This window comes from Lampetra planeri, chromosome 10 (assembly GCF_965212315.1).
Source record: "Lampetra planeri chromosome 10, kcLamPlan1.2.h2, whole genome shotgun sequence".
Taxonomy (NCBI): Eukaryota; Metazoa; Chordata; class Hyperoartia; order Petromyzontiformes; family Petromyzontidae; genus Lampetra; species Lampetra planeri.
The window spans coordinates 4349965-4374019 of record NC_136116.1 but is presented as its reverse complement, the minus strand read 5'-3'; the positions used below and the strand labels follow the sequence as shown (position 1 = coordinate 4374019).

At 50.0% G+C, this 24055-nt stretch overlaps 1 protein-coding gene across 1 annotated transcript; it reads left to right on the top strand.

Moving 5' to 3' along the window:
• The first annotated feature begins 10465 nt into the window (after nt 1-10465).
• Nucleotides 10466-23668, top strand: LOC144720869 (ADP-ribosylation factor-like protein 4C). Its single transcript, XM_078597967.1, has 2 exons — nt 10466-10805; nt 17885-23668. Exon 2 carries the CDS (start codon nt 18082-18084, stop codon nt 18685-18687), a length of 606 nt encoding a protein of 201 aa, XP_078454093.1. The 5' UTR covers nt 10466-10805; nt 17885-18081; the 3' UTR covers nt 18688-23668.
• Nucleotides 23669-24055: the final 387 nt, after the last annotated feature.

Below are 24055 nucleotides of genomic sequence, written 5' to 3'. Positions count from 1 at the left end.
CTCAGGTGAAAACCAAGTCTGAATCAGACGCTGTCGCCTCGACAGACCTGGTTTTCACCTGAGGACGGCTGCTTGCGTTGTGGCCGAAACGTCGTGAGAATTATTATTATTATTTTATTATTATTATTATTTTATTACTTCCCTTTTACGTGACTTTATCGAAAGAACCAAGAAGATGAATTCCTGCAGTCACGAAAGCTTTAAATCGAAATTTAATGAGATTGTTAATGAATGATGATAATTACGATGATTGTTACAAAATTATGAAAATCCATACATGTGATATACTGTAGTTATTCTCATACAAGTTTGTGCATTTAATCTACATTTGTGTAATGTACCAATGTTCCAGCTTAGCCGCAATATTTAAATAAATTCATCGTTACTCCGCAAGTGGTTGGAATTTCTTCAATATTTATTTAACACACTTTTATTAAAATAATTCCAGCTTTTAACATGTTACATACAGTACAGTACTCTATGCAATTTACTTTTGCAAGAGGCAAACCAATTATGGGCAATGAGCCCCGTATTCACAGCATTTACTCAGAAGTAAAAATGTGACCAAAGTAAATGCCCTCAAAGAGTGGAGGGAACCCCACATTTTGTGTCGAAACTTTGAAATTTGAAATGGGGTGGTGAAGTAGATACAGCCCAGAAGAGTTGTGTCGAACAGAGATGCCCTCTCGCATCACGCCCAGAGGCCGTCTCGGCCCTGGGTATGAACTGAAGTCACCAGAGCTCTCCTTTCGAGATGTTCTGGTAATCGTCCCATGATTAAATCAATATCTTTAGTGCGCTCCTTCTGCTGTGCGTACGTACAGCACTTTACGTAGGCCAGAGCTCGCCGATGATCTACAGCACATGTTTCTGTTGCATATTACGATATGCATATTAATATATGCATATTAATATATGCATATTATAATATGCATATTAAGATATGCATATTTAGATATGCAACAGAGCATATTAATATGTGAGGTCATCGCCAAGGAGGGGCAATATATGAAAAATAAGAATAGGTGTTTACCCTTCATGGCAATAAAACAGGTGTTAACATATTCAAACGCCAAGTAGATACCTTTCGCAAAAATAAAGTCTGCATTGACCACACGTACTTGTAGCAAAAACATGCAAACAAATATGCTTCTTTAAGGCCTTGTCTCACCAATGTCAGACTGGAGAACAAAAAAATGCGAACAGTACAAAGACAATGCAACGTGTCAGAGCAATTATAGCTCGGTTTGAGCAGTTAAATCTCTGCGACATGTTTTTGCCAGTATCAAAGTATGAAAAATAAGAAGAGATTTTACCTATTCTTAATGAAAGGGCGACATCACGCGAAGTCACGCAGTAATGATGAAGTGGCATAGCGTGGCCACTTGGCCAATCCCTCTAACTCCCCTCCCCGTCTCTTCGTAGCCCGGCGGCTGCTGCAGGGACCAGGGGCCCATCCGGCAAATGCAGGCACCCGGGTGCAGTCGCACGGCATGCCAAGGGCCAGGGTGCTAGACACGTGGACGCGGGATACATTTGAAGTTATTTAAATAATAATAATCTTGCAGCCGTTTGTCAATGCATTCATTGACGGATGGATGAAGGCCTCCCCACACTGCGTAGGTTGTGGAGAGGTTGACTATACTTCACCACGCTGGTCACAGCAGTGGCTCGGTAAAGTGTCTGTGTATGGTGGGGGTGGGGTGGGTCGTGCGTGTGGTACCACAACCGGATCGGCTATCACTCGTCAAAGATGTTGCCACGGCCAGTAATCAAGCTTAGGTTGTCCGGGTTCATTTTGCACTGCAGTGCTAACCACTGCGCCACCGCTCCGTGCTCTGAAGGTAACATTTACAGTAAGTATATACATGTGCTCACCGCATCCTCGTAATTACAAAGAGTGGCAGAACAACCCGGCTCAAAACCTGGGGCTATGGGCGAGACGATGCCTGTCCCACGACCTCGGTACCTGAATGAGCTCATACATTACACACAGACATTAATATATATACAGAATAAATAGGGAGAGAGAGATGTACACCCATGGGAGATTAACGAAAAGGACTGGGCAATGAGGACGGATGATGATCTGTATTCAGGAATAACAATAAATCAAATATTGCGCACGGAAGCGATTGCTTGGGCATGCCACTGCACATGCATACTACTGTGTGATCAATTTCCAGATATCCCACTAAAGAATATCTTGCGAAATTACTTTTGAGCGAAAACAACATTTTTGTTATTGCAAAGCCTCTCTCTACACGTCGCCGACCAATCTCAACACACGTGCTATCAAATGTTTTAACACCCCGAGACCTGCGAGTTATGGTGCCATCGCTTTCACACTCTGCGTGCTACAATCAATCACCTGCTGAAAAGAAAGTGAGGGTTATGAGAAATCAGTTGAGTTGGGTATCTATACATGTGGATAACCGTGTGTAGGGTACGTAGGCAATCGCACATACGTCACGCGTCTTACAATGCCACAGCCTTGCCTTGCGTAATTAGAATTAAGCCCGCAATAAATCCACCGTTGAGGTTTCAGTGGTAATGGCCCCAATGATGTATTGTAAAGAACTGGTTGTACTGAACGTCACGCTCGCATATGACACGTATTATAATGTACGCGTATAAATAGACTCCCTTGCCAATACACTTCTGGATGTATGTTTAACTTTTTTCGCACCGTATGCAGCCACGGACGTAGCTAACCGTGATAATCGGAGGTGCGGGCTTTCACCCACCTGAGGACTTTCACACGCCGTGTCAGTCACGGGGGATTGCCTGACCATACTTCACCACCCGCGCCAGTGCAGAACTGTGAATGCAGCAAGCATAGGCTTGGAAGCATAGGAGTACGGTACAATAAAGCATTGTTGTTGCACTGCGTCCTCTGTTGCTCACAATGTAGCCCCGACTCGACAGCCTCTACCAACCCTTTCGTTTCACAGTCGGTCGCCCATCCAGCAGTTGATTGATCATGGCTACTGATGATGATCATTATAATGTACGACAACATTAAGATACGGTGTGCAACGCTGCCTCTTAGCGGACTCACAGTGGTGTACAGGGGATGACTTGGGCATGTGATACAGCACATTAAGCCATTAAGGAATAACCACCGCTGCTGCTGCGTGTAATTTTGCAGTGCACTGCAGCACAATGCTTCTAACTGCTATAATTGCACATCATCATGTCGCGTCATTTATATGCAAATGCAACAATAGAGGATACATTTGCGAGTCGGCATGTGTCGCAGCTTTTAGCATGCGGTCTTCTCCGATAAAATGCATCTTGTTCAGTCGTTACACACACTGCACGCGCCTGATGATTGCTAAAGACGTCCCCCGTAACGTAGAACCCGTTGAACTTTCTGTAAGACGAAGGAAGCTCTTGCATGTGCGCGCGTGTGTGTACATGATTGGTCCTCGCTAACAGCACTTGCCTTCGAAGTCTGTTCAGGCTATACGGGGGGTATTGGTCCATTGCACACGCGTGTCGTAGATTGTCCCCGGGTGCGACGTGGGTCGTGGCCAGGGCTGACGGAGAGGGGCTTGCCAGCTCTCCGTGTGTCGCCGTTGAGCCTCTAAGATGTTTCGATACGTAGTCGTATATTCATCACCACGAGGCCTCTTCAACAAGTTCAACTACGCAATCACCTTCGTCCGTTCACGGTGGTGGCTACACACCCAGCCGGTGAGATCTTCACGCGAGGTTTTCAGCTCTTCTCAAGATGGGCAAATGACTTTTGTTACCACAACAGTCAACCGCAACTGGTTTGCCGTCTTGTTTGGAAGCTTTCGTGACTGCAGGAATCCATACTCTTTGGTTTTTTCGGTAAAGTCACGTAGGTATAAAATTAAATAAATCACGACGTTTCGGGCGCAACACAAGCGTACTTCATCAGGTGACTTTACCGAACGAACCAAAGAGTTTACCGTTTGACCCACGGCAACCGAGTCTGAAAGGAGTCCTTTTATTAGGGAAATCTGAGATGTTTGAGTAATTGAGACCATAATGAAGCACAGTAAATTCGCCGCGGGGCAGAATCTATTTTTTTTGCTCATCTAAGATGTGAAGGGTGGCAACTAACACTCAGTGGAATGACAATTCGTGTTTAATCCTCTGTTGCGAATGTGCGATGATTGAGGAGTAAAATATTTTTGGAAAAACGAGGAGATTAATAATGACTCATTTATATACAACGGTGTTCCTCTAAAGACCAGGACAAATATGTTTTGAATAAAAATGAGCGTAAGACTCGAGTAAAATGCATAACCAAATTGTGTTATTAGGTTAAGCATCCAATAAAATGCATAAACAAATGGTGTCATTAAGTTAATTTTGCTTCGCTAATCCATAATGACGAGCATTTATTTTTGTTCATCGATTGATATCGATGTTAACACTCACGACAGTGCAACTAAATCACGCGTGAAAATCTTATTCTGTAACTGTAATCCGATGGAACAAAAGGGCCACCGCATCTTAGATTTAAACAGCACTTTATTCCAAGACGAGACAGACAGCATAAGCAAACAAACCCCATGGAACAACTGGAATGGTGGCAATGGAATCGCGGTGGGAGGGAGGGCGGCGAGTGCATTGATGACAATGAAACCACGTGTCTCGCGACACGTGGCGTCGCTAATTCCGAGCAGGTGATGATTGCGCGCTCAATTAGGGCCATTTAGGGCATTGGAAAGGGATGAGAGGGTAGAATGGGGGGGGGGGGGGTTCGGGGTGGAATTCGTGGGTAGGGTCGAATTGAGGGGGAGATTTGAGGGGGGGGGGGGGATTTGGGACAGGGGGGTTATCGGGGGGATGGGGGTGGGGGGTCGGTGGGGGATGGGGGAGTCGGGGGGGGGGGGGTAGGAGAGAGGTGGGGGGCGATGGGGGTCGGGCGGATCGCTGGAATACTCGGATATATAAATATTGAAATCAGATCGAGAGCGGCTGTGTTAAATGTACTTCCTCTCTATCTCGATGTGACAGCTGTTTAAATGAATCGTGGGACCCTCCCTGCATTGCCATCTTGCGGGTAGCGTGGCGTGAGATGTTAGTCGGGAGCGGTGGCGCATTGTAGCTATTTCCAGGTCTTAACCTATTCGAATTTTCCTCTAGGTCCACTCGTCATTAAATGAGTGTCTGGTGCGGTGTGTAAATACCGTGCCACAATCTGGGAGTCGAAGGCAGCTAGATCGGCGTGCGCCGTTAGTCTCTCCACAAACCCCTCCGCGTGCCTTGCTCGCTGTTCGCAAACGGCACCTGGGCCAACAATTTGAGGCCAAGCAAGGGATTCGTACGAATTTATTTTTCCGAATTATTTGTTTTGCATTTGCCGTAGAATTTACTGTGTCCGTATTGTGTATCCACTATCGCATCACACCCTCACCTGCCCGCGGATGAAAGCTACGGGCCAGGCTGTCTCGGGACCCCTATTTGGGATTCCGGGGTGGAGATAATTATCCGAGCCCATTGCAAGCAAGCGTGTGTACGTACGTGTGTGTGTTGAACTTCTTTCGCGCCGTACGTAGTAGCCGACCGTGCTAATTGGAGGTTACGGGGCCGTTAGCGCCAGTGGCGAGATGGAACGACTCCAGCGGCGTCAGCGCGGGCGGGTGGTGCTCGTCTCGGATCCCAAGTCACCAATCCACCTGGGCTCGCGATGCTCTTTTTGTGGACGTTCAGGTCCGACAGACGCTCGGTTTAATGCGTCGTAACGCAATTTCGTGAGCTGCTCGTTTGTTTAGTGGTTTATTTGGCTCGCAAGTAAGGGATTAAGATTAGCGGCGTTAATGAGTTCACGGATGAGGTAAGGAACAGGTGGGCCTTACCAGGTAGAATAAAAAAATAGTTTTGAGTTTTTAAATGCAACATTGATACTATGTACCCATGTAGGATATTAAGCAGTGTATAGAAATCATATTCATATTATGCGTTTGTTCATAGATTAAACTGCAAGGCTGCTTCACAACTGCAATATTTTTCTTCGTGCGTTGGAGAAATGAAGCCGAAGCCAGCACATCTCATGCCCTGTCCAACCCCATCCAGGCTCAACCCGACGTGGACTTTTGTTATCGCAATCGAGTGTTGGATGAAGGCCTCCCCAAGCCGTGTGGGCAGTGGAGATTATTATATATCTCGCCACACAGGTGAGTGTGGGATCGTGAAGGCGGGGAGCACAAACATGAGAATGTACACATATATGTTTCTGCCCACAACGCAGCAACTCCCGATGGCAATGTGGTGTGCACATCGGTCACTCAACCAAACCCGATCCAGGCTCAAAGGGGCCGTCCATAAATGACGTCACGCGATTTTGGACGATTTTTGACCCCCCCCCTTCGTCACACGGCGTCACAAAAAGTCAGACCCCCCCTCAAATATGACGTCACAAAGCTCTGACCCCCCCCCCCCCAAATAAAACATGCTTCAAATGGCTTTAAACTATTGTCATTGTAGTGCGTATTTAATGTGGCGCTGCACTCTGATGTTGTAGGAGAAAACATTTATTAAAAAGTCTATTTAATTAAGTATAACTTGTTATCTATATTTATTTAAAGTTGCGCATTTTGATGTGGCGTCACATTTCTCAACCCCCCCCCCCCCATCGTCACACATCGTCACAAATGTCTAAACCCCCCCCCCCCCAGGTGCGTGACGTCATTTATGGACGGCCCCAAACCTGCTTGGCATCCGAGATCCGACGAGATCGGGCGAAGCATTTCCCGGGCGCATCGTTTCAAGGCAAGCCGGCACAACATCACGGCCATTGCCACATAATTGCCGAGCACATTAGAAAAGCCACTAACGCCTTCTCGCGCGAACAAGTCGCTGACATAAGCGCCCTCTGGCTCGTGGTTTCCATCGCGACGCGATGGGCCGTGCCGATGAACTGTGGCGCGTGCGAGTCACGTGGTAAGCGAGCGCCTCCGATTACCTCCGCTGAGTGCTCTTAATGAACGAGAGCATTAACGGAGCTCTGCGCGCGTATAAATGAAATTGAGTGAATACAAGTGTTGTATTTCCTAGCAGCCTATTCGCTTCAAGGGCCAAAATGTTATCAAGGTGCATTTGTCCCAAGCGAGGAAAACCTTCCAACCGGTTTGTGCCTTTTGGGCCTCATCAGCAGAGTCTGGCTTGCGAAACAGCTGCTGCTGCTGGGTTACCAGATGTTATACTGGTAGGAACCTCCTGGTTACACCAGTCCACAGGGGATTATTGTGTCCGTCCGTCCGTCGTGTAGGGAGGGGCTGGGTGGGGAGGGGCCGGGTGGGGAGGGTGGGGAGGGGGGGAGGGGCTGGGTGGGGAGGGTGGGGCTGGGTGGGGGGTGGGAGGGGTGGGGCTGGGTGGGAAGGGGCTGGTCACCCCGTGGTGCCCTTATAAAACTCAACGTTTAACCAACTCACACCGGCTTGTGCCCGCCCTCACAGTCGGGCATATTTGCGGAATACACCACGCCGCCGTTGACCCTGGCCATTGACCGAGCAACCCAACGTTCCTACCAGCTCCCTCCACAGGAATGTGCTTTCGTGACTGCAAGAATCACTCTTTGTTTTTTTCGGTAAAGTCACGTAGAAATAAAATAAATAAAATTATAAAATACGACGTTTCGATTGCAACACAAACAATCGTCATCAGGTACGAATGAATGACAAAACAAACCTAGTAAACTTAGAAATATATTGCAATAAAACACAAGAGAGTCGGCTAACATAACAGCCAAAACCCTACCTGGTTGATTACGTTCTTCCAAAGATTACTAAATTTGAGAGAGACACAAAACACAGACACGGAGATACACAGACACACAGAGACACACACACGGTGCTACGTGTTTTGTATCTCTCTCAAATTTAGCAATCTTTGTAAGAACGTAATCAACCAGGTGGGGTGTTGACTGTTGTGTTAGCCGACTCTCTGTGTTGTATTGCATTATATTTCTACGTTTACTAGGTTTGTTTTCTCATTCATTTGTACCTGATGACGATTGCTTGTGTTGCAATCAAAACGTCGTATTTTATTACTTAATTTATTTGCTTTCTACGTGACTTTACCGAAATAACCAAAGAGTAAGAATTTTCCATACAAGCTGACCATTTGTAGCCGCAATGGGAGAGCGCGGTGTGTGTTTGGAGTGTGGATGCGTTAGGGGGCGTATGGGCCATGTCCTGCACTTCGGTCAAAAGTTCGCGTGAAATCGCCGATTTGACATTCGTGCAACCTTCTTCGTTCCATCAGCCGTGTTCTACCCACTGCTGGATGAGAACCTCCCCCCTCCAATGCCGTTTGCCATCCCTCACGCGGCCCTGCGATGCTACAATCAATCTCGATTGCTCGTTGCTCCATCTATGTTCGCGGTGATCATCTTCTGGGACGCGTTCTCGCCTTTGGGTTCAACTTTTTTTGTTTGTTTTTACGCAACATGGATCACCGGCTTACAATTAGAAGTGTAAAGAACATACTCTTTGGTTCATTCGGTAAAAGTCACGTAGGTAAAGAAAATAAAATAAAAATTTAATCACGACGTTCCGATTGCAACATGATTACGTTATACTCCAGTATATATATCTTTTATAAATATATATTTTAAAAGTTTTCCTCGCTGGTGCGCACGGGGAGGGCTACACGAGGGGGGGGGGCGCAGGTGGGGGGGGGGCTGGGGGGATATGCGGTTAGGGGAGGGGGGGTCGACCGGGGGGTTGTCACGCATGAGAGGGGGTCACTCAGCAAAGGGGAGGTGGGCACGTTGAGGGTCGGGAAGGACCGTCGTTCAAGGAAGGGTACTTTTATATTACAGATCATACTATAGTCAAGATCGTACATGGAGGGGGGGGGGGGAAACCCACACCGCGTGGGCCACCCCAACGCCTTCAAACGGAACCAGACGTGTCACATCTGACGCCTAAGCGCGGTGCCTCCAAAGCCGTGGGGCCCGGGGCTCTGACTCGTGTGTAAATAAAACAAGTTCTGGTTTAACGTGTCGTGAATTGACTACCGTCCATTAGAGAAATATAATGACGTGTAAGTTCCATGCTATTGAACGATATCCCCTTTTGTCTAACCGCCGTTGGAATGTGCAAACTTTTTGACGACACGTTCACCTGTCGTACAATGGAAGTTCCAAACGGTCTCTTTACTAGAATTCAGTTTCATTTATTTGGTATAGCACTGTGAGGCATGTGAGCCATTCGGCTCTTGAATCGGGTGCAACCGCAACAAACAAAAACATGAACAAGAAACATCTTAAAGTGACTACGCGCAAACAGAAAAATCCAGGAAAAAACAGCAACATCTTCCAGAAAAACACCGTTTATTAACACTGTGTGCAAAAATCCCAGTGGGATGCAAGTCAAACAATAATAACCATAAAACAATTTAGATTAAAGTTATCAGTCTAACTCTGTACTACAACAAACAAATATGGCTAAACCAAAACGTTTTAGAAATCACCAAACTAAAGCTATAAAAGCAATGTAACAGTGATCATAGGAACTGTGATTGAAATTTTACAATTCGACGGGCATCTCCTTCGAGAAACAGACGCGCGCACTCTACAACTCTGAACGACAATTAATTTGCGTGAATTACATAACCCGGGGGGCCAGATGCTTGGGAGTGTTGCCCAACGCGACGGGCCGAATGCACGCAACATGCCACGTCCTGCGGCGTCCTCACCCCGTGGCTGTGCACCGATTCCCCCCTAGCACCAGACCGTAGATGACGCGGCAAAGATGCCGCCGCTCTGCCACCCTGTTCCTTGGCTTTCAAGGTCACTTCAAAGACCCCAGACATTAATAAGCGGCCAACTACAAACAGTATAGTACGATACAAAAAAATTATACATATCTTGTATTGAGCTTGGTTTTAGGGGGCATGAAAAAAAATGGACGGTTGGAATCACTTGACGCGTGCTGTATATTTGGAGTTTGCGGCGTCTCTCCCCACGTGGTCGCGTGGATTTTCCTCCGCATGTAGAATCAACGTGCGTTTAGATTATTTGGCTGCTTTTCGATTTAAAGCTTTCGTGACTGCAGGGATTCATATTCTTGGTTCTTTCGGTAAAATCACGTAGAAGGGAAATAACAAAAGATAAAATTTTGTATTGTTTTTATTATTTTATTAGTTCCCTTCTACGTGACTTTACCGAAAAAAAACAAGAGTATGGCTCCCTGCAGTCACGATAGGCCACTTGGTTAAGCTGTCATTTGTGGCCAAGTTGCTTCTGAAAAAAAATATCTACACAACTCAGTGGGTCTTACCTGGTAAAATAAAAAAACTAGTCGTAGTAGTACCTTCAATAGTCTCCTCCCGAAATATCGGGTCACCGGGGCCCGCCCCTGTTGCCCATCCCTCCCCATCCCTCCCCATCCTCCACCTCCATCACACCCACAGTGGGGCATGGACTCTGCTCAGTGCTTTGTTCCCCCCCACCCAGCACGCAGCGCCTCGGCTCAGCCCGGCCCCTATTCATGAGACCCCTGTCCCCGCCTCCCCCCCCCATGACTCACGCCCGCGATAAGGGGGGAGAGTCTCGGGGGAGGAGAGAGGGGAGGAGGGGAAGGCGACGAGGAGGAGGAGAGAGAGAGCTTCTGTGGGGAGGTGTCGCTGCATCTCGCTCGCTGCGTCGCGCTGCACTCGAGCTGCCGGCGGCGTGGCCTCTCTCCGGGCAGCAGCGCGGCTCCCCACGAGGGGGGACCCCGCGAGTGAGACCCGGCCCTCGGGACGACCCCGCGACTCTGGCATCTGAGACCTGGGACCTGGGAGCAGAGAGGACACGCGCGGACGCAGTCGCGCCGGTGAGAGCTGGGGTGCGGGCGTTGTGCGTAACCGCGGGGGTGGGAGCCATAGAGGCGATGACCCACTTTTAGGCTTAAATATTCACAACAACAAATTACCATTTTGCGAGTCGCGTAATGCATCTCGCTGCGCATTGACGCGCGCGCACTCCGACACGACGAACGATCGGCACAGCCGGTATCGTGCACGGCTCGCCTTTTTAGACGCAACTGAAGTTGACGCCGTTGCTGCTTTCTTGGGTTACTTTCTACTGTGTCTGCGCCGTTGCGGTTACCTGTTACTCATCCAGCAGCAGGTAAGGGGGGGGGTAAGAGACGGCTGGCTAAGGCGATCGCTGTAATCTGCCACGGTGGGACGATGGCTCACGGTGCTGTGCGGAGACATTCCACGCCGTGTGGCTCAACTGCGTCTGAATAGAGGATTTGACCGCCCCCCTCCCTCCCTCCCCACGATGCGATCCTGCGACAGGACGAGTCGCGAGTCTTGTTGTCTCGACATCCGTGAGAGTGTGAAGTGAAACGCGCTCTGCTTCTCTTACCCCCGGATTCTCAAATGCGTAGTAACTAGCGGCGTGACGACCCCCCTCGCCCCACTGCCGTCGTGATTCAAGAAGCACACCCCCCCCCCCCGGTCGTGCCCACCCCCCCCGGTCGTGCCCACCCCCCCCGGTCGTGCCCACCCCCCCCGGTCGTGCCCACCCCCCCCGGTCGTGCCCACCCCCCCCGGTCGTGCCCACCCCCCCCGGTCGTGCCCACCCTTGAGCAAATCGTTCAAATCTACGAATCGGGATCATTCGTTTACACGCTGCACGCGTCCGATGATCGGTAGGATCTGGGGCACGTGGATCTGCGTGTGCGTGCGATGTGCGTCACGCGTGGGGGGGAGGGGGGCGCGCTTGATCCAAATAGAGATGGAGCTCGTGTGGGTGTGCGCGGTAGTGTGGTATGGTCATGGGCCTCCCCTAGGTCGACTCGGCCTCAAATTAGTGTGGGGTGTAAGCATCGCCACTGGGGGAGACAAAGGCGGCCGGGCGTGGTGTTGGCCACCCCACCTCCTCGTGTGCAGTGCCGGCCTTCATAGGTGCTCGCTAACAGCACTTGGCCCTAACAGTATGTTAAGGTTATACGGGGGATCTTTGTGTCAGCAATTCAGAGTTTATTATGTTAATTTTAAACAAACCATTGACAATAGAATTTGTTTTGCCAAGTTCGGCATGTTTACATTTACTGTGTAGTAACTTAGACGGGGGGTCTTTGTTTTGTAGTGTATGGGGGAGTGGTAGTGCAGCGGTTAGCGTGCTCGGCTACGAACCCGGCGATCCGAGTTCAACTCCTGCTCGTTCACGGCCAACATCAGTGACGATGAGCTGAATCGGTCCTGGGCCTCCCCCAGGTCAGCTCAGTCTAAAATTAGTACCTGGTGCGGTGTGTAAACATCGCCGCCAGGGAGATGAAGGCGGCCGGGCGTGGTGCTGGTCACCCCCCCCCCCCCCTCGTGTACCGTGCCGGCCTTGTCCTTCCACCGCTCCTCCGATTAGCACGGTTAGCTGCATACGGTGCGTAAGAAGTTATGTATACTGTACATACATAGGTGCTCGCTAGCAGCACTTGCCCCAACAGTCTGTTGAGGCTATACAGGGTGAGGGGCTGCTTTGTGTGTGTGTCTGTGCGCAAGTGTGCGTCCCGGGCGTTCCATCAATCATCGGGCGCGTGCAGCGTGTAACATTAACAATGTTCCTCGGTTGTGTCGGTAAATCACGTGGGTATAGAAATAAAATAAATTAAATCACTTATTTTATACCTAAGTGACTTTACCGAAAGAACCAAAGAGTATGGCTCCCTGCAGTCACGAAAACTTCAAATCTACCACGAAGATTGGTAAACGTGGAAAGGCGGGCAAGGAACTGGAGTGTCGAGAAGCACTGTTTAGAAAAGGTAACGAGCAATGTGTGAGCGGCTGAAGCTCCAATTTTGCCCGTGGCCTCCGCCGCGTCTTGCGTACGCCGCTTGTTGTAATGGGATTGTGTCCAGGGGCAAGGGGGGTGTGTGTGCTAAGTGTGTGCGCCACATTGGCTGAACCTTTGAACCCCCCTTGCCGTTCGGAATGTGTGCTTCGCGGGAGATGCAAGTGGAATGGGAGATGCACCTGCGTGTGTGTGGGTGTGCGTGCGTGAGCTTAAAAGGTGCCACAGTCATATCAGTCTGTTATCATTCCACTTGTTTACCCATGAAAGAGTCGCTGAGGTCTCAAGACTTTTTCAGGAGGGTCCGACCTGCCATGTCTTCTAAACTTTTTATTTATTTTACCAGGTAAGGCCCACTCATAAGTGACCTGGTCACAAATGATATCTCTACGAAATGGCGTATCATGTGGAAATTGATAGCAGACACAAATGCACTAAATGCATGTTTCTAAATGTGGAGGAAAGACCCAGATAACAATCCACGCGACCACGGGGAGAACATGCCAACTCCAAATATAGAGGCGTCAGGATCGGGATCGAACCCACGACCTGTATATCAGGCGAGGTAGTTAAAATCTCGCCACCGTGGCGATGCTTGCTACGTGTAAGCCCAATTGAGTAATTTGTTGGCAGTGTTTCACCATTGGATTATTGTGGCTCATGCCATTTACAGTGTGATTTGTTTAGGGAGAAAACGGAAAATCCGAAGGCAAACCACACGCATAACAGTGGTAGCGAATATACAAACTTCAAACAGAAGCACCGAGTCTTGAATCGAGCCCAGGCCCTTCTTACCGAGGCAAAAGTGTTGTCACTGTGCTGCTACCCTGCCATCCTTGACCCCATAACCCATACCACCTCTGTTCCATGACCTCCTGACAGCGAGCCCTCCACACTTAACATGACGGCCTCGAAGTGCACCTAGCCTGGCACAAAGTCAGTGGTGATGTCACCGTCACTTAGTGGCGAACGGTGGCTTGTGTACATGTTGCTCTTTTTTGTGGTGTATATAGCAATCGCTTGTTTTAGTATCGATGTTTTTTAAAAAGTAATGTAACATGCAATTCGTCCACGCGACAACCTCCAGCCACTGGTGGCCAGTTCGCTTATTCACTACAATAGTCAACAATTCACGAGATTAATTTATTTTATCTACAGATAACCCACAATATTTCTAATCGGTGGGCCCGATTGTGAATGGTGCAGCTAAGCTCTCTACTTTATGTCCGAAGCTGAATGTACGCTTTGTTTACATACGCCTGCCAATGAATTCTTTACACTGATTTTGATCTGCATGTAAGCACTTTATTGTTCTTACTATCTGCAGGAAAGTCTGCGTGGTGTTTCGTGTAAATAATTTGTTGTTGTTTTTGCTCTCGTTAATTTGGCACATTCCCATCGTGCAGTGTCCCTTTAACTGCCGCCCCTACCGACCGTCTTGGGCTGTGGTCAACCTTGTTACAGAGCTGTCTCGCTTAATGGGGCCTTACCAGGTGAACTAACACGGTCTGGGTCTCTATGTACCTCTGGGTCTCTGTGTAGCACTGGATCTCTATGAAACTCTATGCATCTTTGTGAATATTTATGTAACTCTGAATATCCGTGCCACTATGAATCTGTGTCAATGTAGATCTCGATGTGACTCGGGAGTCTACATGTAACTGTACGCATCTGTATGCAATGGATCTCTATGTAACTCTATGTTATGGATCTCTATGTAACTCTATGCTATGGATCTCTATGTAACTGAAATGTCCTCCAACTGCCGTCGCTGCGGTCGTCCTCGTAACCGAGCTGGCTCGTCCAACGGAACCTCATGAGCTGAAAATAAGGAATCTTGAGTCTCGCATCTGGCATAGAGAAATACGCGGCGGTGGTTGTGGTTCCTGCAGGAACTCTGCGTGGTGGGTGACAGATGTCCTGGACTGGTGACGCGTGTCGGCGTGACGCAGGGAGATGCTGCGAATGCGTTTGTTGTCTCCAAAAGGCGTTGTGTGCATGCGTGCGTGCGCGCACGCGCTGTGGACGCTGTTGTCGTCGGCTCTGCTCTTGAACGTGTGTACGTTGAAACTATTCGCTGCTATTTTGAGAAAGGCATTTCTCAGATGTTACAATGTTGACCGAACACAACTAAATTGTGAAAAGTTGAATGTTGCTCGGCAGGATTTGCTTGATTCATAGAATATTGCAGACTCGCGTTCAAATGAACTGGCACCTGGAGAGCCACCATCGGCATACAGTGAGTTGTAACAATATCAACCCGCACAGAGTTGGTGGGTTTTAGTACACTGGTCGTGCCGTTTGATGGAATTACTTCGATTCAGCAAAGATTGTTTTCTCTCTCGCACATCAAGAGCTGCGATCCTGCCGTGATGGTTGCACACTTGGACTTGCAATCCAGTTCCGCTCTCCCCGGCGCGGCAGTTGAAAGAATGCGGCGAGTCTCGAGGAGTGTCTTTTTGTGCCATTAAATGTAATCTTTTGAGTTACCGGGATATTTTTGTTAGCCTTGACAATCGTTATCGGAAGTAGCGCTGTCCGTGGAGATGGCTCGAGCCATCTCCATGATCATAATTCTCATTTTAGGGAAGCCTCACAGTCTGAAGACGATTTGTTTTCTGTAAGGGTCACCAAATTGGGATGTTGTAGCCAATGGGCACTAATGAGCATTGAACATTTGGGAGAATTCCCTATAAGTACCTGAGTAAAATTGCTCGTACGAGGAGGGTAACAGTCAAAGTTCTGCACAGTTAGACTCAAGAATCTGTTGCTGTACCACCGTCTGAATTACATTCGTAATGGTCACTTATCAAGGTATGAAAGATGGACCGTAAAAACAGGTGCAGATGGATAACGAAAGACAGATGTGAACGCAACTGATATGGAGACACAAACATAGACAGATAGGACAGCGATAGACACTCGAATCTTGAAGGATTCGCAGATAGACAGATACAGAAATATGGAAAGAGAAATACACCGAGACACAGAGATGGACAACAATACGACACACAGGCTAATACAGCCGGGAAAAGGACAATGCGGCACTATTTTGTGGACACTGCAGAACACTGTATAGGCGTAAGCAGCAGAGCGAGCACCGTGCAGCAGCAGAAACCCATTGTTGTAGAGCAGCGGTCCCCAAACTTTTTGGCACCAGGAACCGGTTTCGTGGAAGACAATTTTTTCACGGACCCGGGGGGGGGGGTCATTATTGGGTCTTTCCCCCTTTTCAAAGAAGCTCTCCAGCGACGTTTGTTTTTTTTACTCATTTTGGCTCGGGGGCTAGAGCTTGTGGGCTTACCAACACTGTGACTGAAACAAGTGCGCAGTGCGGGGAAGAGGCGCGGACGGAAGTGGTGAATAATAAAATAATGGGGATGGGCCACGCGCGGACTCACCGCTCTCACCTCCTGCTGTGCGGCCCTGTTCCTAACAGGCCACGGACCGGTACCGGTCCACGGCCCGGGGGTTGGGGACCCCCCTGTTGTAGAGTGCTTCCATGCCTGAGCTCCCCATCTTCACCAACCCGCACTGGCCAGCGTGATGTGAAGGGTGGTCGAATCATTCCCACAACCCGCATGATGATGTGGGGAGGCGCTCGGGCAGCAATGGATTGGCAGCAAGGGCCGCACAAGACTGTCGGCATCGAAGTCCATCGCATGCGACTCTCCCTCTGAACGCTCCAGCAGTAAAAATTCCTGAAGAGACTGTGCGTGTTATTCCGTGCGACATTGTGTGTGGGTTTGTGTGGGTGTGTTTTAAACTGTGGGGAGCGGTGGTGTAGCGGTTAGCGTGCTGCACTACGAACCTGGCGACGGCAAACACCAGTGACGATTATCTGAATCGGTCCTGGGCCTCCCCTAGGTCGACTCAGCCTGAAATGAGTACCTGGTGCGATGTGTAAACATCGCCGCTAGGGAGACAAAGGTGGTCGGGCGTGGTGCTGGCCACCCACCCCCTCGTGTACCGTTCCGGCCTTCATAGGTGCTCGCTAACAGCACTTGCCCCTACAGTCTGTTAAGGCTATACGGGGATCTTTATCTTTGTTTTAAACTGTGGGGAGCGGTAACGTAGCAGTCAGCGCGCTGCGGTACGAACCCGGCAACCAGAGTTCGATTCCCGCTCACGGCCAACGCCAATTATCTGAACTGGTCCTGGGCCTCCCCTAGGTCGACTCGGCCTCAAATGAGTATCTGGTGCAGTGTGTAAACATCGCCGCTAGGGAGACAAAAGCGGCCAACGTGGTGCTGGCCACCCACCTCCACGTGCTCACAAACAGCACTTTTTTCCCAAAAGTTTGTTAAAGTCTATATGGGGGATCTTTGTCTTTGTGTGTTAAACTGTGGGGGAACGTCCTTTGTCTGAGACCTCTGGGAGGGCCGGGTGGGGGGGGCAGATGACTCGAGTTGGTCTATCACTCCTCCTATGTCTTCACGTCCCTACCACCTGTTGTACGAGGGCCCCATTATGTTGCGCTGGCAGGGTCTGCAGAGGCATTTCGAGTGCCTCAGGGTCAGCTGCCAGATAGTGACGGAAGTCGGGCTGCTCTGTTGTTGTTGTTATTAATATGGGCAAGTCACAACGAGTTTGGCGAGTACCCGGGTCTCCTTCGCCGCAGCAGAACCCTCGTCAGTGCGGTGCGTTTCATGTTTACGTCGCAGTAGCAGCAGTTTGTGAGTTTGGCACCAGTGAAACAAAGTGCGTGTTTTTTAAGGGAAAGAGATTTGCTAGAGTATGATATGTTACCGCTCTCGCAAGCCCGAGTGTGATAACAACACGTAATATGTTAATGAGCATTTTAAATAATCTGCAGAACAAGTAACACAATACACGTTAGACTGCTGTACTCATAACAATGAACGATAGCAAACTCTGTAATGTGAGTTGTGTTAATTGAGCAAGCGGCTTCATCTAGTGTGCGTGCTCGCAGATTACCACAGTCAGAGAGTGCGCCGTAACGAGTCATCACGACGGACGACGATGACGTACAGTAACAACGGAGATCCCAATCGATCCAGGGCCGCTAAACCTTTTACGACGACGTGAATCCGGAATTAATATTTAACACTCGTAATTGTTTAGTTTTTAATCCGTCTGCGTTTTCTTTTTAAGAACTGCCTCCCGGCGGCGGCGGCGAGAGGGAAGACGGACGGAGACGCGAGCCCCCGAGATAATTATCTCGCTCGCGATCTGGGAGGAAGGTGAGGAGGACGAGCAGCAGGCGGCGACACGGAGCCCCGGCCCGCTTGACCCCCCCTGCCCCCCCCCCGCTCCTCTACCGTGCCCGGCGCGGGGGGCCGACCGCCACGATGGGGGCGTCGCAATCGGGCGGCAGCTCCCCGCTCGCCAAGCTGGCGACGCTGCGCTCGCTGCACATCGTCATGCTGGGCCTGGACTCGGCCGGCAAGACCACGGTGCTCTACCGCCTCAAGTTCAACGAGTTCGTCAACACGGTGCCCACCATCGGCTTCAACATGGAGAAGGTGCGGCCTGGGTCGGGCGGCGCCCGCGGCGTCAGCTTCCAGTTCTGGGACGTGGGCGGCCAGGAGCGCCTGCGACCGCTGTGGCGCTCGTACACGCGCCGCACGGACGGCGTGGTGTTCGTCGTGGACTCGGTGGACGCCGAGCGGCTGGAGGAGGCGCGCACGGAGCTGCACCGCGTGGCGCGCACCCCCGAGTGCCAGGGCGTGCCCGTGCTCGTCGTGGCCAACAAGCAGGACCTGCCGGCGGCGCTGGCGCCCGCCGAGGTGGAGCGGCTGCTGGCGCTCGCCGAGCTGGGCCCCGCGGCGCTGTGGCACCTGCAGCCGGCGTGCGCCATCATCGGCGAGGGCCTCCCCGAGGGGCTGGACAAGCTGTACGAGATGATCCTGCGGAGGCGCAAGATGCTCAAGCAGCAGCAGAAGAAGAAGCGATGAGTTTTTTTTTTTTCGCGCGTGCGTGTTTCACGCGTGACGAACCTATTGCTGTTGTTGATGTTTTGCTTTTTTTTAAGCTCATTCTGCAAGGGTGGTTGTTGTTAATAGTGCGCCGGAATGAACGGCGGCGTTTATTTGAGACCCGTGCGTTTTGAAATGTATGCAATCGTAGCCGGCGCGTGTTTGCCGCCCATGAGCGGAGGTGAGCTCGCGATTGAGGCCGCGCGGTTTTAATGCACTGCCAAGGAAAAAGATTCTACCCGTGATGGCTGGAGCGACGAAATGGAAGTGCCTGGGTACGCCTGCCTGCCTGCCCGCCTATCCGTGGGCTATGACAGATGTAGTATTGTATTGAGAGATGTGTTTGCGTTACATTTGTCATACGTTGTGTGCGAGCAGGTGGGTGCGAGTGTCTGCTACAGCTTTTGCGCTCCACTGATTCTGAGCTGAAGTTTTCGTGCTGCAGGCGGAGTTTCTGCATCTCACTGACCGAGTCGGTTTGGACTCCGCAGTTGGTGAACAAACGTTGAGTCGAGTTTACTGGATTAAGCGTAATGAATCGTGCTGGATTGAGCGTATGAATTCTGGATCAAGCGTGTGAGTTATGGACTTCTCTGAGTTAGTAGATGTGTGAGAGCTACTGAACGCCCCATTGGGGTACAGATCCTGCTGTGATGCTGCAGTGGGAGGGGGGGGGGGTGCAGGCAGTGCCGGGTTAAGCTAGTGCGGTGCCTGTAGCATGTTGAAGGCAGTATAGTACTATAGTAATAGAGCAAGTGCAGAATCACTGAACCGGAATTGATAGCTTGAAAGCATTAAGCGCGGGGGGCCCTTGAAAGTGCAGGGCCCATAGCACGTGCAGCTACTTTTGTTACCAGGATCATCCGGCACTGGGTGCTGGTGGTGTCTTTTGTTTATTTACCGAAACCCCAGAAATCGGCTGCGCCTAAAATGCGACCATCCTACTTGGTCGCCAATTCTGAAATGAAAACTTAAGAACTTAGGACCGACCTTGCAATTGATGTAATTTTAAATTCGAACGATCCCTCGCGGCACCAATTAACTGGCGGACCGCACGGAAGCGACGAGGGTCGCGACCACCACCACCACCACCACCTCATAGGGAGAGACCGGAAGAGCCCCTGTCTGCGAGTCGTTATTAAAGTTCGCTGGCATGGGAGATGGACATCGTTTTGTCTGCAGTTCCAGTAATGAGGCCTTTTTCTGCACCCAGCCACTGTGAATAGATCCGCGATTGCAGGAAGGTCACGGCGGTGGGGAAAGGCAGAGAGGCCCTGGAGGAGAAGACGGTGGGAGCCATGTTTTCGTAAAAAATGGACTCGACAACCGACTGAAACGAGAATGATAAACGAAACTATTTCAGATTTTACCACGTAAGGCCCACTCAGCTACGAAGCTTTTTTTCAGAAACAACCTGGCCACAAATGATAGCTCAACGAAGTGGCTGATCGTGTGGAAATTTATAGCAGCCGCCAAATACTCTAAACGCACGTTTCTAAATGTGGAGGGAAAAACCGGGGGACCGGAAGAAAAATCCAAAACACGCAAACTCCAAATATACAGGCGTCAGGGTCGGGATCGAACCCACGACTTGCATACCAGGCGAGGTCGTTAACATCTCGCCACGGTGACTGACTTGCGGTGGACCTGAGGCTGGAACAAGATGCTTTTTGTAAAATAAAAAAATATTTATCGGTTGCTTTGCGACATGCCATGGGGCGGCAACGTTGAGTGAAGTTTAGCGTCGTCTGGCCTTGGCTTTCATTCAAGAGTGGAGAGAGCCTTGAGGCTGTTTCCTATGGGTGGGGTACATTGCTTGTGAATACGAGAGTGCAAATTGTGCCTTTTATTCATGTGCTTTCCAATGCATTGTGTATCTCTTGCGATAATGCAACATCTGCAATCTGTTGTATAATGACAATAATTTACAACCCTTTGTCAATCCACTGGCACTGCTAGACGAAGTCTTATCGCCCCCCCCCTCCCCAATGCTGTGTAGGGTCATGGAGGTTATTTGACTATACTGGTCAGTGCGGGTTGGTGAAGGTGAGGCTGGGTGCAGGACCGGTTCAGCTAGCGCTCGTCACTGATGTTGGCGTGGCCGAGAATCAAATTCGGGTCGCCGGATTCGGAATCCCAGCGTGCTAACCACTGCGCCACCGCTCCATCTACGCAAGCTGTTACGCTGGGGATTTAAATTCTGTTTCATAGGCGAGTGTTTTTAACGTGCCCACTTAGCTTTTCTACGTGCTTAAATGCATTTATAAATGTATGCATGCATGTTGAACTTCTTTCGCACCGTACGTAGCCAACAGCGCTCATCGGAGGTGTGGGGAATAAAACTGCTGTGTGGGTGCGAGCCGCGGGAGTGCATCGATTGTCGTGCCCACCATGCTGGGCACGAGTGGCCAGAGCTTCTAAAAGCAGCTTCTCAATGGGAATGATGCAATTTCACCGAGAATTAATGTAGATAGAGAAGTGGAAATAAAATCAATTTATCTGTCCCTTTTTTTCTTTTCAAATTCATGCCATTTGTTAATGAGCGTGACATTTTTTTTTTTTGCATGGCGGGCATCATTTAAGTTGGGGCTGGACACGCGATCATCGGCACTGAAGTCCCGGAACTTCCAGCCGTCCTCTGTGATGCTCAACGCTAGTACGCACCTCCGATTAGCACGGTTGGCTACGAACGGTGCGAAAGAAGTTCAATATCCATACACCATGGGTTTCCTCTCCCACCTGGTTTGGCATGAACCAGGTGGCCTGTAGGGAGTCGTACCACACTCAACAGGTGGATTCTCGGCAGAACAAATGTGCTTTGTCGACCATAATCTGTGTCTATTATACGAGGTTAACGCGGAGGACAAATAGACAAATGTACAGCGGGTTTACTCTTGTTAGGAATCATCATCAAACACAGCATAGCTACTGTTGCCAAATATTATGGCCACGGTTTTGACCTCCTTCGGTCGTCATAAATGAGGCTGCCGTGCAATTGTATACACACACAGCATGGTGATGTCCTGTGACATGCAAGGCATGTCACTGACCACAAGCCGGATCCTCCCATCATGCCTGGCACGTGACATTGAAGTCACGCGACATTCAAGGCATGACGGGAAAACCGAGCTCGCATGACACCAGCACGCAGTGAGCAGCAGTCTTGTTTAAGAGCCCCCCCCTCCACCCCAGCACTCAATATTCAAAAATCGTGGCCTTGCTATTTGGCAACGATGGCTATACTCTTACTCGTTGTGAATAAGCTCCCAGCGTGCCTTTCATGTGATGTGTAATGCATGCTGGGATGACCGATGTATTTATTTTACAGTCACAATGTCGCCGTGTGAATCGCCGTTTGTGATGTCGTATTAGTACTCTTTCGTTTCCAGCCTCCACGTAGTTTTCTGTCCGCGAGTTTTTCATCATTTACAGAAAGTGGTGGAATGTTTGTTGAAGGTACCGCGTACCAGCGCAAACCTGGCCACAGCGATCGGTGTCCTTTCTGTGCTCCGTGTTTGTGCGTCATGGGCATGCCATTTGGCGGTGCATCAATTGGGAGTGTGGAGATTGCTTTCACGCGAGCTGTTAAACCAGGTATCGGCATTGTGAGCATGCAGGTCAACGCTAGCTCGCTCGCTCACCAGTTTGTGACCACGCTACACTTGATTGAAGTGAGTAAGATGACTTGTGGTATTGTGGGTGGAATGCTTGTGGATTAAAAACTTGAGTTAGATTTTTGACTGCTCTGCCACTCCCTTGGCAAGCAACAGCAGACTTTATGAGATCAGTGTTGTTTTTGGATAAAATTACATTTTTTGTTCTCGTACGCGCGTGTGTGTGTGCGTTTTACGCGTGGTTGGCGTGATGCGCTACGAATCTGGCGAACCGAGTTCGATGTCTGCCCATGGCCAACACCAGTGACGATTATCCGAACTGGTTCTGGGTTCTACTCAAATGAGTAACTGGTGCGGTGTGTAAACATCGCAACAGTGGAGACGAAGGCGGCTGGGCGTGGTGCTGGCCACCCACCCCCTCGTGTAACGTGCCGGCCTTCAGAGGTGCTCGTTAACAGCCCTTGCCCCAAAAGTATGTTAAGGCTATAAGGGGATCTTTGTTTTTGTTTTACGCGTGTAAAAAAGGCCGGGTAATTGGTTGCTCGTTTTCGGATTACGCATTCCTGTGAGATCTCCATTGGTTATGAAAAAACACTGTCGTTTATTTAAAATGTACAAAAATGCTGTATTCTTGTTTATTTAAGCCGAAGTTCTTTTTTATTTGTATATGTGTACGTGTAACTAAAAGCTTTAATAAGTGTGCAGACTTGTTTCCAATGAATTAAGACTGATTTTTTTGGGGGGGAGGGGAGTGATTGCAGAGACGAACAAACCCGTGAATGAAAACCCCACAGGGATTTTTCCGCAAAAGCAAATTCTCGATTAAACAAGACAACCAAATCTTCGCCTCGATCCCTAGTGGCTAATCTGCAAGGCGACCGCTACTTGAAACACAACCCAATCTTGCCCTGTAGCGTGTGACCAACAATAAATCCGCGTGGGGAGTGTCTCCTCGCGATAAACGAAGAGGTCATTAAGCGGTATCGGGAGGCCACGAGTGGTGGTGCCCCCGTGCAAGGAATTCAATGGGGGGGGAGGGGTTTGGGGTCCCCTCTGCTGTCCTATAACTCCGCCGCCTCCTTCGTAGCCCGGTAACATCGCTCCTCTGCCAGGGCAGTGGCGGCGTGTGCGCTCGATGGCTGTGCCACTCGACTCGAGCCACGGGGGGGACAAGGCGAGAGGCCCCGCGTCCTCTCGCCCCACGCTGTCTTCTGGACTTGGAACGCCGCTCTCCCCGCTCCGCGCGCGACTTGCGGCGAGCGACTTTTGCTTTGTCGTTGGTTCTGAACAGAATGAGAATGGTGACGCGAAAAATAAAAACCCACGTCAGGAGCGTGCCTGCTCTACTCTCTGTTCCAGTCTATTTCTGTGGGGGGGGGGGGGTGTTGTCGTTCCACCACCACCGTCACCAGCGAGCTTGTGCCAAATGAGCAATGCGGGTGGCGTGACCACTACCGGTGGAGTCGCGTTCCTCGCAAGAAAGAAGAGGGGGGGAAATCGGCCTCGTCTATATTCATCTCGAATAAAGCCCCCCCCCCCCCCGGGGTGTTGACGCATCGACTGTCGGCACGCGTACAAGAACCATCGAGTGACGCAGCTCGGGTCCGTCACCGAGATGTAATTGCGAGTTCCGCTAATCCAGTCTGTGTTTAACGATTGCGCATTGCAAACAATCCCTCCTTGGAAGCGGTCTTAATGAAGCTGACGCGGTAACGTTTCAGCGCTGATACATT

Excerpts from the sequence above, each read along its gene's own strand:
- LOC144720869 (XM_078597967.1), top strand. The coding sequence starts at position 18,082 with ATGGGGGCGTCGCAATCGGGCGGCAGCTCCCCGCTCGCCAAGCTGGCG.